The sequence below is a fragment of the Onychomys torridus genome, chromosome 1, assembly GCF_903995425.1.
Source record: "Onychomys torridus chromosome 1, mOncTor1.1, whole genome shotgun sequence".
NCBI lineage: Eukaryota > Metazoa > Chordata > Mammalia > Rodentia > Cricetidae > Onychomys > Onychomys torridus.
This window is the reverse complement of record NC_050443.1, coordinates 118164797-118179588: the sequence shown is the minus strand read 5'-3', so window position 1 is coordinate 118179588 and position 14792 is coordinate 118164797. Positions and strand designations below refer to the sequence as shown.

General features: G+C 43.8%; 1 protein-coding gene across 1 annotated transcript; it reads right to left on the bottom strand.

The window, feature by feature from the left end:
- Window positions 1-10517: 10517 nt before the first annotated feature.
- LOC118597234 (olfactory receptor 13G1-like) lies at window positions 10518-11435 on the bottom strand. The gene has a single exon (XM_036208615.1). It carries the CDS (start codon window positions 11433-11435, stop codon window positions 10518-10520), a length of 918 nt encoding a protein of 305 aa, XP_036064508.1.
- Between the last annotated feature and the right edge of the window lie 3357 nt (window positions 11436-14792).

Below are 14792 nucleotides of genomic sequence, written 5' to 3'. Positions count from 1 at the left end.
GAGACCAAGAGACTGTAGAGTAATATTTAGCTGAAAACTATACACACGCTACACACACACACACACACACACACACACACACACACACTCATACACACACACACACACACACACACACTCATACACACACACACACACACACACACACACACACACACACACACACACACCAAGACCAAGGAAACATTTTGGAAGAGGAGACAAAAAGATTGTAAGAGCTGAAGGTAGTAGATACTTGCAGTGAAGCAGCATTTCCCAGCGAGACAGAGCTGTGGCAACCTTGAACTCACAGCAATTGTGACTGCAGGCTCAAGGCCTGGGAAAGATCAACACAGCCAACATCCCAGCTTGAAAAGGCAGAGAGCTCATAAAGACTCATTCCCAGCTGAGGAGCTGCTGCAAGCTGCGAAAATATACAAAGCAGGATTCAGCTGTTGATGACAAAGCTAATACCTGGAAGAAGCCAGGGCCCTTCCAGAGGTAAAGAGGAGGCTCAAGGAACCTTGGTGATATTTGGCTCTTGATTATCAGCCATTTCCTGCTATGAGTTTCTTGTGTGCTATTGTAGCTTTTCCATCATTTATTGGGCACCATTTCCCCTCTACTAAAGGATTAGTTAGATAAACTGTGCTAACAGCTATGCTCAGCCAGAACCCCAGTTCAAGCCTCCCTGTAATTACCATCGTTAGCAGCATCCAGCCAGGTCCAACCCCAGACGGAAGAAAGTATCTTATCAGAGATACCTCTGTACTCTCTAAGAACAGACTTACGGTGTGGGACAGAGAAAAATCAATATTTTTATTTAAAGCATGTTGATTATAAATGCGATCTCTTTCTAAAGAAGAAAAGGGGATATGATATAGATATAATAGTCTGAAAGGATAGATTAAGGAACTTACTTCTAAAGAGCAACAACTTGTTTAAGATGTTTTACATTGGTATAGATTTTAGTCTATTGATATAAGCTTAAAGTTAATTTTGTTATACTGTGTGTATATTTCTACTCTTGTTTAAGGGATTATGTTTGTACAGCTCATTTAAAATTATAATGGATAATTAAAAATAGATTAATAATTAGTCATCTATGATAATCATACTTGTAGCCATGTTAGTTAAGTCTTCTAGGTACACACAGAGATATTTCAGATAGATAGGTAACCTTCAAATACTTCAAAGACCTACAGAATATGGCATTTAAAATATTTTTAAAATTTAGCCTTTCTGGACAGTGAGACATGTCTGCTCCTGGCAGCACCGATTTACTTCAGAGAGGAGGATGGGCATCAAAGACACTTCATATGGAGTTTATCTTCACCTTGGCAAAAATAGCCATTTGGGCAAGAAACTGTTCTTGCCTGGACTGCTCGATCAAGTGGACATGCAGGACCCATAGAAAGGTGACCACTGAACTTTGCTTGACAAAATGGTCCTTCAGGTTCCTGCTTCGCAGAGGAAACTGCCAGACATTCTACAGGACACTGAAATAAGTGACCAAGAGACTCTAGCCCTGTGGACTGAAGAAAAATGCCCCAACTTTACAAAGGAATATTAGGTGACTGTCCAGGCTGCCAGCTGTCTCTGTCTACCCTACAAGACTCCCGAAAGTTGCTTGCATCCTTCTCCCAGTTCCCAGGTAATATTATATCCTTCTGAGGTCTTTGATGTGGTTGAAAACTAGATAGTTATAATTTCCTCAGTTATGATAAAAGATAAGTTAGATATAAAACCTTAGACTCACAAATATAAGATAGATAGGATATCTTCTTTAATATTGTAACTGTAATTCTTGCTTGATAATTGTTTTGTTATATGTAATTGTACTATGTAAAAGTTCAAACCTTGCTTTTAAAAAAAAAAGAAAAGAAAAGTGGAAGTGCTGTGGAATGTTCTGTATGTCAAATGTGTTGCTCTGATTGGTTAAAATAAATAAAGTGCTGATTGGCCAGTAGCCAGGCAGGAAGCATAGGTTAGGCAGGACAAGGAAGAGGAGAAGGCAGGGAAGTGAAGGCTGAGGGGAGATGCTGCCAGCCACCGCCATGAGAGAAAAGATATAAGGTACTGGTAAGCCACGAGCCACGTGGCAAAGTATAGATTAATAGAAATGGGCTAAATATAAGAGTAAGAGCTAGACAATGGTAGGCCTGAGCTAATGGCCAAGCAGTTTAAATAATATGAATGTCTGTGTGTTTATTTTGTAAGTGGGTTGTTGGACTACTAGGGCTTGGCGGGTGCTGGGGAGAAGCTCTCCAACTACAGACTTAAGCATCCAGACTATCTGTTTGAGAAGGCCTGGCAGATGTACAAATTAAGCTTAACTCCTTCCTTTCCCAAATCTTACATCTAGTTCCAGATCTCCCTTTACCTCACCAGAGGCATCTAACTGTATACAGGTTGCCTAGTGACAGAGTACACTTTCCCCCACCCTGCAGAAAAATGGCAGATAGCTTGGACAGATAGGAGCCACAGGAAAAAAGAAGACAGTCTTATTTTCCCTCATTGACCTAGCAACTTATAGATTTTTTTTTAACATTTTCTACCAATCACATTTAAGAATGTAGTTGAGCACATAAGATCCCACTTCTTATTAGATATCACTCAAATTTATCCTTTAGTTAATTTATTAGTCACTTTCCTTTTGGGTTGCAAATGATAATTAACAATTACTACCCCTCTATGTGATTCTTATCACCCACCCCCCACCCCCACACCCATTTGATCCTGGAAGCCTGACAATCACTGCCTGAGGAAACTCTTACCTGCCTTTATGACCACACAGGAATTCAAGCCTGGTGACCTTGCTCAACCAGGGGATTGCTATTGCTTGGGTTTATAACTGGACTTCAGAGAGACTTGGGGGGAATGGAGAGACAGAGAATGGAGAGGGACAAGGAGGATTTTGTTTAGAGAGAATGTGTGGACGAGATGGAAGATGAGGAAGAGTCAGATGGGAAGTACTAGCTGGGTAAATACAAGATGATAAGGACCTATATGAGGCAGAATTAAGATGAGAGAATTAAGATAGAACTTAGAGGGAGCAGTGGATGAATATAGAGAGAAATCAGGCAAGAAAGGAGCTAAAAGAGAGCAGAACCTTGTGGAGAGAGAACTGACTCAGAATAATAAAGTGAATGGACTAATGAGTTTCATGTACATAGATTCATTTCTTCTCATCAAAGATTAATTATCAGCTGGTTGTAGATTCTTCCCAGACCCTGGGAGGGGACTTTTGAGGGTGTGGACCCCCATAGTCCTTGATAAGTAGCTTTGGAAATTGATGGCTAATGGTGGGTGAGAGACACTTTTTTTTTCAGGGATGTGATCCTGGAGAGGCTATGTGTGCTCTAGTAGATGATTCTAGCCCATGCCCATATACACAGCACTACATAGATCCAGTGACTTTAAAAACAAGGCACATGGTGCCACACACAACCCTATGCCCAGCCAGACTTCCCACTTCCATTTCTATAATGCCTGTTGGGTAGTACTAAGCCCTAAATGGCATATCTAGATGCCCCCCTCTCCTTCTATCCCCATGAGTCTCCCTGACCTTTCCATTCAAATGTTCTCCTTAACCGACCAGATCTAGACCAGGTCCCACACCCAGTGCCCTGGCCTAGTCTGGCCTCTCCTGCTTGCATCACAACCTATTTTTAGGCTTTGTACATAACCCTCCATGCCTCTCCCCCAATCCACAAGCTCCTCCCCTGCCATGTCCAAACTTTCCACACAGCCAGACCTAACCACACCCTAGTCTTAGATCAGAAAGCATATTCTGTACACCAAGTCAGTGTCCTCTGTCCACCTGACTTCATTCCACCCAAGCCATTTCCAACGCCTAGGCCTAACATGCCTGTACATCTTCTCTTCTGCTCAATCAGATCTGTCCATAGCAGACCCAGAACTAGCAAAAGTCCACATGCCAAGATCACATCACAAAACTACCAACAATATGGAAGATCAAACCAGTATCTTCTCTCCTAAACATACCTGTCTTGTAGAATATTAGCCATAGCAGATCACCCACATGAACCCCACCACACAGAACGTTAATAACAGCAAAAGATCATAACACAAAAAGGACTGAGACGCTAACATACACAAGGGCTGTATCCATATGCAATTAGATATTTTCTAATTTCTCTTGCACACATAGCTATGTTTTCTAATTTCACTAGACTATAGCACATACTTGTAATGAAAATGTCCTGTGTTACTCAGGGGATGACAAAGTGAAAAGCAACTAAACCAGGAGTTACAAGTGTATGCCTCTTGGGGATCCCTGAGCTGCATCCCCATGCTTGGCATGGATATGCACCCTAGCAGAGTGCCTCCTCTAGACCTGATATTGTAGGGACCATATCCCAGCAGATTTCTGTATTCAGAATTACATCTGAAAGCACTTCCTGTAGTTTTTTCCCCACCAACAGCAGAGTAGCAAGGCAGGCACAGTAGCATCCTTAGAAGTCTAAATGTGAAGGACCTATGTAATAACAACTTTAAGTCCCTGAAAAAAGAAATTGAAGAAGATGTCAGAAAATGGAAAGATCTCCCATGCTCATGGGTAGACAGGATTAACATAGTAAAAGTGACGATCTTACCAAAAGCAATCTACAGATTCAATGCAATCCCCATCAAATTACCAACACAATTCTTCACAGATCTGGAAAGAATAATACTCAACTTCATATGGGAAAAACAAAAAACCCAGGATAGCCAAAAGAATCCTGTACAATAAAACAACCTCTGGAGGCATCACAATCCCCGACCTCAAGCTCTACTATAGAGCTAATTTAATAAAAACAGCTTGGTACTGGCATAAAAACAAACATGTGGACCAATGGAATTAAATTGAAGACCTTGACATTAATCCGCACACCCATGAACATATAATTTTTTACAAAGAAGCCAAAAATATACAATGGAAAAAAGAAAGCATCTTCAACAGATGGTGCTGGCATAACTGGATGTCAATGTGTAGAAGGCTGCAAATAGATCCATATCTATCACTGTGAACAAAACTTAAATCCAAGTGGATCAAAGACTTCAACATAAATCCAGTTACTCTGAACCTGATAGAAGAGAAAGTAGGAAGTAGTCTAGAACACATTGGCACAAGAGATCACTTTCTAAATATAACACCAGTAGCACAGACACTGAGAGAAACAATCAATGGCACCTGTTGAAAATGAGAAGATTTTGTAGAGCAAAGGACACAATCAACAAGACAAAGTGACAGCCTACAGAATGGGAAAAGGTCTTCACCAACCCCACATCTGACAGAGGACTGATATCCAGAATATATAAAGAACTCAAGAAATTAGACATCAAAATGCCCAACAGTCCAATTAAGAAATGGGCTATGGAACTAAACAGAATTCTCCACAGAGGAAGTTCAAATGGCTGAAAGACATTTAAGGAATTGCTCAACCTCCCTAATTATCTGGGAAATGCAAATCAAAACAACTCTGAGATACCACCTTACACCTGTCAGAGTGGCTAAGATCAAAACCACAGAAGACAGGTTATGCTGGAGAGGACTGTAGCAAGGGGAACTCTCCTCCACTGCTGGTGGGAATGCAAGCTTATACAGCCACTTTGGAAATCAATATGGCACTTCCTTAGAAAATTGAGACTCCATCTCCCCCAAGACCCACCTGTATATCAAAGGAATGCTCAATCATACCACAAGGGCATTTGCTCAGCTATGTTCATATCAGCATTGTTATGATATGAACATAGCCAGAACCTGGAAACAACCTAGATGCCCTTCAACTGAAGAATGGATAAAGAAAATATGGCACATATACACAATGGAGTACTACTCAGCAGAGGAAAACAATGACATCATGAGGTTTGCAGGAAAATGGATGGATCTAGAAAAAATCATCCTGAGTAAGGTAACCCAGACTCAGAAGGATGAACATGGTATGTACTCACTCCTAGGAGGGTACTAGATGTAAAACAAAGATGACTAGACTCCTACACAACTCCAGGGAGGCTACCTAGAAAACGCGACCCTAGGAAAGACACAGGTATCGCCCAATGAAAGAGAAATGGATGAGATCTACAGGAACAACCTGGATGTCAGTGGGAGTAATGAAGGGCAAGATTTGAGGGAAAGAAAGCTTAGGGGGACAGGAGATCCCAGCTGGATCAAGAACAGAAAGGGAGAATGAGGAATATCAGACCATGATAAATGATGACCACATGAGAACAGGAATAGGCCGAGTGCTGAAGAGGTCCCCAGAAATCCACAATGATACATCCTCTGTAGACGGCTGACAGTGGTCGAGAGAAAGCCTGATCTGACCTAGACTGCTGATCAGATGGCCAAGCACCCTAACGGTCATGCTGGAACTCTTATCCAATAACTGATGGAAGTGGATGCAGAGATCCTCAGCCAGGCCCCAGGTGTAGCTCCAGGAGTTCAATTGTCGAGAAAGAGGAGAGACTGTATGTTTGTTGAGACCAAGATTGGAAAAGTACAGGGACAAATAGCCAAACAATTGGAAGCACATGAATTATGAACCAAAGGCTGTGGAGCCCCAGCTAGATCAGACCCTCTGGATAAGTGAGACAATTGAATAGCTTGAACTGTTTGGGAGGCACCCAGGCAGTGGGACCAGGATCTGTCCTTAGTGCATGAGCTGGCTGTTTGAAACCTTGGGCTTACACAGGGACACTTTGCTCAGCCTGGAAGGAGGGGACTGGACCTGCCTGTACTGAATCCACCAGGTTTAAATGAATCCCCAGGGAAGTCTTGGCCCTGCAGGAGATTGGAATAGAGGGGAAGGGATGTGGGGAAGATAGGGGTGGGACCGGGAAGGGGGAGGACAGGGGACCCCATGGCTGATATGTAAAATTAAAACACAAATATAATACATTTTTTTTAAAAAAAGGAGGGAAAATAAAGAAGTCTAAACTCTCGTTGCCAATATACTAGTCTCATCAAGTCTCCACTGACAAAATACCCATAGGTGTCTTTCACAAACTTCAGAGACTCCAAGTTTAAATTCCAAATTCTTCAATGAGTACCATTCAAAAACACCTTTACACTTTCCACAGAAACACGGCAATGTAGCTTAAAGATAAAATAATGAATTATTCTTTCAATTATCTAACTGGCTCTTCCAAATTTATGTTTAATGATCTAATTGGTAGAAATAATCATTTTGTTTCTTGTTTGTTGTGGCAGTCCCTTGATGTATGCTGGAAACCTGCCCTGTGCCTAGAGCAGAAATAAGACGAACAAGACATCATCTTGCTAACAAAAGCCAATAATCTGCATGAAGAGGATAAACAAAATTGTGGGAGGATGTCTTCAATGGACAAGGCAGAGGAAAGGCATGACAGAGAGAGAGACAGGGAGAAGGAATAAATAGAACTTAGGATATTTGAAGGTATGTATTTGATATAGAGTTTAAATGGACTTATACCAGGTGGGATGTTAATGTCTTCCCAAGAGCCAATGACTATCTAACAAACAGAAGTTTCATGTTCAGGAAAATTTTTGAGTTGCCAGTCAAGGCAGTCCAAGCATCTCCCAAAACACTGTGGGCTGTTGCTGTTGCCCTGGGTTGTCTCTCAGAATTGGAGGGTAAGTCCCTATGGATGAAGACATCATACACATCAGATACAAGATTTGGAGGGATCCAGCTGAATCTCACCCAGAAGGCTCCTCCATGAGGACTAACTTTCATAGTACCAGAAGGTGACATACAGGCTGCCAAGGAAGAAAAGCAATCAGTATTTTTCCCACTGTGGTACCTACAAGCCACAACAATGAGCAGCATGAAAAGATATTCCTAAAGGTACAACAGAAAGCACTTGCATCTTCACAGTAACCAACAGCTATCTGAGTGGACTTACAGCCCACTCAGCAGGACAGAATTTATGCTTGGAACTGTAAACCCAGCCAACTACCTATGGTTGAACAAGTCACAGACATAGAGGAGAACCTTTCATTGCCACTTTCCCAAACCAATATAAGCTCTAACTGCATTCCCATACTTATCATTACACCCACAGGTAGGTGTAGCTCTCACCCTTTATCAGAGCTTCTTTTTGTAGAAGACAGAGACCAACTCAGAAAGTTATAACTGACTGTGAACACAACCCCACACCTAAGCCTAGAGGAACATCAAAGAAGAGAAAGTGGAAAAATCATGTCCCAGAGGACCAAGATATCTGTCATAATACAGTGTCATCTATATAGGACAGGGGAGCTGTATTTATAAGCCCTCAAGAATATGGTTACATAAATGAGACCTGAACAATGACAGCACCAGTTGACATGCCAACATGGAAGATGGAAATCTAGAGAGCTGTAGGCAATTAGTGACTTCTGAGAGGGACAATCAGTCTTCCCTGTAGTTGGAAGCTTTCCTCAGGTCCTGCCTGGCCCTGAAGTTTGCAGCTGCTTATAAAATAACCACTCAGAAGCTTATAATAATTAAAACTGCTCAGGCTAAATACTGACTAGCTCTTACACTTAAATTCAGCCCATTTCTGTTAATCTATGTGTTGCCACATGTTCTGTGTCTTTACCTGTGTGCCATTACATGATGCTCCCTGGGTGGCAGGCTGGTTTCTGAGTCCTCCCAGAATTCTCCTCTCTGTTTATCCCACCTATACTTCCTGCCTGGCTACTGGCCAATCAACTTTTCATTTATCAACCAATCAGAACAACAATTTCACAGCATACAGAACATCCCACAATACCTCCCAATGAACTAGTTTCATAAATTGGTTATCCAGGACCAACAAGTCAGCTCTAAACACATATCAGAAACATTAATGCCCAACAGGTTGTACTTACATATTTATTCATATATATATGTAACAATGATAATAATCAAGAAAAAGGGGCCATGAAGTTGAAAGGAAGTAGGAGGACATAGAAAGGGTTGAAAGGAGGAGGGGAAATGATAAAAATACTATACACAGGGCTGGAGAGATGTAGTTAGAGTTTTCCTGCCTGGCCCAGTCAGGACAAATCTCTCTTACCCGCCAGTCCCACAGTCACTCAGACCCAAACAAGTAAACACACAGAAACTTATATTGCTTACAAACTGTATTGCCGTGGCAGGCTGCTTGTTATCTACTTTTTCTATCTTAAATTAACCCATTTCTGTTAGTCTATACTTTGCCACATGGCTTGTGGCTTACCAGTGTCTTTACATGTTGCTTTTCATGGCGGCAGCTGGCGGTGTCTCTTCCAGCCTTCTCCTTCCCAGAATTCTCTTCTCTTTTTCCCCCCCTCCCCCACCTATACTTCCTGCATGGCCACTGGCCAATCAGAACTTTATTAACACAGAGCAATATCCACAGCAGAGAGATGGCTCAGAGGTTAAGAGCACTGACTGCTCTTCCAGAGGTCCTGAGTTCAATTCCCACCACCATCTGTATTGAGATCTAGTGCCCTCTTCTGGTCATACGTGCTGTATACATAATAAATAAATAAATAAATGTTTTTTAAAAATACTATACACATATGTCAACTTGAAAATAAATTTTCAAAAATTAACTAATTAATTGAGTCAGCATTGAAAGGAGAAATAAAAACCCACCATTGGAAGGAACACAGGTCAACCAGGAGCAGACAGAGAGGTCAAAAGGCAACCAGAGTTAGTTCATGACCTTGAGACAGCCCAGGCCAGAAGTGATGATTTGGGTAGGACATCATAGGTCTCTAGATTTGCTCCAAAAGTCAGCAGGCCCTGAAGGACAGCAGCTATGTTCTCTTCATACTTCCCTTTCTGGCCACATCCTCCAAACCAACAAGCTCCCAAGTGTACACCAGTCCTGCTAGATTACTCTACAGTGGGAATGGTAAGGCCCAGGATTCCATGAAACCTCTTGCTGCTAGCAAGCTGTCTGCTGCTGGAACCCTCCTGGGTGAGTGGTAGCTTTGACAGGGAAGCTGCTGACTAGCATTGGTGGTTCACATTGGACAAGATGGAAGGCAAAGGCAGGCCTTCTCTCATCACACAGTGCCACAGTACACCCAGGGCATGGGAAGAGTCTCCCTGAAAAATCTCTTCCAGAGGTATACTACAAAGTGGAAGGAAATACATTTTTTTCAGATATTTCACTAACAAGAAAGATCAATTATCCTAAGATGACCAGGTCCCTTTATATTTTCAGATTCCCTACCTGTACGTCAGCCACAACCAAGGATGAGTAGCTTTTGGGGTAGAGAGAGAACACGTGCACAAAGCAGTGTCTACCCAAGGTTCCTGGCTCATGTGACTGCAGCAGAGAGGGCTAGGAATAGGCCACACCCACATTTGGTATTTTGGAGGATTCACTTAACTGTTGATGTTCATAGCCTAATGGAAACTCTATGATCCTACAGGGTATCATGTGCAGGTCCCAGGGCTTCTCTGTAAAGTGAAGCAGTCAAAGAATTGCCCCTTCTGATTTGGCAGGTGTGTCCCCAGGAAAATGAACAGGGACCTCTACCAAACCTGTGACCCCTAGTACAGCAGAGTTAAGGCGGTAGTGCAAGTTCAGGCTCAGTAGCAGGACAGAAGCCTCCTAAGAGCAACTTTGACGTCCTTGTTCCTCAGAGTGTAGATCAGGGGGTTCAAGGTGGGTGCCACAGAGGTGTAGATGACAGACACCACCTTGTCCTTGTTCAGTGAGTAGCTGGATGAAGGGCGGATGTAGGTGTAGATGACAGTGGAGTAGTACATTGTAACAACGATGAGGTGTGCAGAGCAGGTGGAAAAGGCACGCTGCTTGCCCTCAGCAGAGCGGATCCTCAGGATGCTGGCCACAATAAAGCCATAGGAGAGGATGGTCACAGAGAAGTTCCCTACAGCCAGGAACACATCTGCAGCAAAGGCCATGGCTTCATTTAGCTGTGTTGGAGCACAGGAGAGCTTCAACAGTGGGGGAATCTCACAGAAGAAGTGCTCTATCACATTGGAGCTGCAGAATGGTAGACGCAGCATCAGGCTTGTGTGCACGCTGGTGTTTGTCAGGCTGATGGCCCAGACAAGGCCAGCCAGGAATGCACACACCCTGGGGCCCATCCAGGTACTATAGTGCAGGGGACAGCAGATGGCCACAAAGCGGTCATAGGCCATAGCTGAGAAGAGCAGAAGCTCTGCCCCCAGGGACCATGTGAAGAAGAAGAGCTGGGCCATGCAGCCCCCATAAGAGATGGTCCTCCCCCCGACCATGCTGTCCAGTAGCTTGGGCAGGATGGTGGAGGTGCAGAGAATGTCCACAACAGCCAAGTTGACCAGGAAAAAGTACATGGGGGTATGTAGGGTTGGGCTGGCACTGATTGTCACCATAATGAGAAGGTTTCCTGAGATGGCAGCTGTGTAGAGGCACAGGAAGCTGAGGAAAAGTGGTACCTGAAGATGAGGCATTTCTGAGAATCCCAGGATGAGGAACTCAGTGACCAGTGTCCCGTTCATCATAAAGCTGGAGAGGCCTCTGGATCCAGAGTCAGTGGGTTTTCTGCCAACTCTAATAGTGTCTGCAGAGGAAATACATGCTCTAGTCCCGGTTTGTGCTAACAACCCACCCCACATATGTTGAGAACCACCCAAATCTCAGACTGCCTGGGGTAAAAACAGAGCAATGTGCCACCCAATGCTGCAGGTATCTTTCTAGATGTAGGACTTCTAGGAGACTGGTGTGTCCACTCATAAAACTTGGGACTCAGGTTCTCCATTGGGAGGGTCCTTCCCCAGACTCCAGGGAGCATGGAGCATCCCAGGAAAACCCCAGAGGTGGAAGGCTGTGTACTGGTAGCAGAGAGAGCTGTGGCTCCCTTCTATTCAAGGCCAGTGGGTGGGCGTGGAGAGGAAATAGGAAGAAGGCAGGTATCTCTCACCTGGTCATATAATTAGCATCAACCACGGTCTTCAAGGGTGACCGGTACACTCACCTATACAAATCTCAGTCATTCATCTGTGTGTCACTGGAGCTAGGGATCTAGGGCTCTGAAGTAGGACACCAGTCAGGACTGAGCCCTTTCTCACCTCTACCCATGCAGCCACACACTTGCCTCAGTTAAAATTGCAGCTGAGTTTAGAAAAGCCTTGCGCAGAATGTGCCTGGATGCAGAGTGCCAACTTCCAAGTTATGAGGAAAGAGCAGACTGTGTGACTTCTCATGTAAACTGTTGCTTAAATTTAGGAGTACTGGAGCTCAAAGTTTACATTTGCAAATATAATCCACTAGATGGTCTTCATTTTTAAAGAGCATTGTTATTTTCATGCACCTGTATACAGCCAGTATTGTAAAAAGCAAAAAAACAAAAAAAAACAAAAAAAAACCAAAAAAACTATTTCTTGATTTGAGATTAGACATCAACTCTGCTATCTGTCTCAGTCAATGTCTGGAAGGTGGATGACCTTATCTGAATATTGTTACATTGTGTCCCTGTAGGGGTGGCCAGAAGGTAGCAGACCACATCACACATGTGCTCTCTGGCACAAGAAATGCTATGTAGTTCAATGTGAGTTCTGCAAAAGAGGTACAAGGATAAAAAGAAAAAGATGTGGGGGTAGAAAGATAGAGAGCTAGGAAGACAGAGACATAAGCAGAGCGACAGAAAGATAGAAAGACAGTGAAGCAATGATAAGAAGAGACAGTACAAAACTCACATGATACGCCTGTATAATGAATCTTCCCAGGCGTCCTCTCCAGAAATTTGCTTCTTATCATCTCTCTCTCTCTCTGTCTCTCTCTCTCTGTCTCTCTCTCTCTCTCTGTCTCTCTCTGTGTCTTTCTCTCTCTGTCTCTCTCTCTGTCTCTCTCTGTCTCTGTCTCTCTCTCTCTGTCTCTCTCTCTCTGTCTCTCTCCAACTTCATTCGGACTAGATTAAGTTTAAAACATTTAAAGAGCATGTCCTGACACCTCCAAGTAAAGAGGGGAGATTAAGGTGTCTGTGTGAGGACCAGCGGCCCTGCATCCTCTATAATAGAAGAGACAAATGCTCACAGGGAGAAATCAGGCCCTGAGGGGCCAATTAGTCAGAATCACCCTGGCTTCTTGAGCAGGACTGGCTGGGGAGATGACCAAGCCTCTTCTCAGGCAATGCAGCACACACGTGGTAGGACCCATTACCCAAGGGCTGGTTCTCTGTCCTGCCACCGAGGGACTTGTTGTCTACCAACATCACCAGTGATAGCAGAGGCTAAAGGGAACACTCAGGCAGATGAGATGTTTGTACCTTGAGCCAGTTCTCTCTCCAAACCACAATTTCTTCCACTCTCAGAGAGTCCCTCATTCCAGATAGAAGCCCTTGAGAGGCCAAGACCAGAGCACTTTCCCAGTCCTATTGGCTGTCCTCTGGCACAGATTGTGACTGCTCACCACACGGTGTTCTCTGCTCTAAGGGGATAATGTCCTCAGGCTGGTGTAGCTGGCAGAATTCTTCTCTTTAGTGTCCATTTTCCTCACCCAGTGAGCAAGAACAAACTTCACCTAAGCCCAATAACATCTCTTCCTAGACCTGAAGTCATCCTGCCCTTAGCAAATGGTGCTGTACTAGTGTTCGTCTGGGTCTAGGAGGCTGCCCCAATCCCAGAAGGGTCACATGACTTCTGGGGCTCTTCAGGGACTCAAACCAGTTTATGTTGCAACATGGCTAGCTAGTTCTTCTATTGTTATGGCAAACTACTGGCCTCGAGTGGACATCTGGGCTCTAGCCAGGATACCTCTACAGGTTGGAGCTGGATCTTGACAATCTCATCTTGTCTTAGTAATTGAATTCATGCCTTAACTGTCTTCTTGGATTCCTGGGCACAATCACACCTCACTGAGTTGCTTATAGGAATAAAGACTTGTGTATTAGTCCATTATCTTCCTCCAGTCCTTCCCTGCTTCTGCCTACTCCACATTCTCCACACTACCAACAATTACTAACTTGCATACCCTGAATCCTGTGTCCCAGTGCACATGATTCCAGCCTTGTTCCGCCATATTTGTGGTCCAACAATCTCAGGAAACAGTGCTGGGCTGCCTCAGCAGGGTCCATCCCACCCTCCAAACCAACATGAGGCATGACCAGCACAGTGAGCAGGTGACTGCATTGTATACATGAGCTTTAGTCATTCTTTCCAAATGCTCAGCTTTCTTTTAGATCTGTGATCAAGGCTAGGACTGAACCCCCAATACCATGTCATTGTATGTTGAGACAAAGATTCATTATCAGGATCGAACTACTTCACAAAAGCCCATCAGCTGGTTACAAGACCTTAGTGCCTAAGCCCATAGGGAATTTTTTGTTTTTATGTCATAGTCTTTTTTTTTTTTTAAAAAATTGAACAGTCTCTGTCCATGCTACTTAGGGGAAACGGTTTGGGCATTGTCTTTTCATGACATGCTTGTGCTAATGAGAGAAGACAGGAGATGAAATGTTCAGAGTTGGCCCTAATCACTGTGAGAAGGAGATGAATCAGAAATCAGCCTGCCCTCTTCTTGTCAGGTCTCTGTGCCCGGGATACACCATCACCAACCAGGGAATCAGTTGGCAGTTGGTTTCAAATCCACAGTCCAAACAGAGCCTGCTATAGTAAAAATGAAATCTACCTCTAGATGGAGACATGCTCTTGTCTCCTCCCTTGGGTATTAATCCAGCTGGTCATGTCAAGGACCTGGCTGGGTGGGGTTGGGATAGGGTGTCACTCTTAGAAAGGTGGGTCCACCTTAATATACTTTCTGTCCTAGGAGTCTCTTCTCCTAGTGCAGCCCATGGAGGATGCCCTGAGGCTTGGCTGCACCTGCCTGCCTTTCTGAGGCCTGATTCCAAGGGACAGGACTAT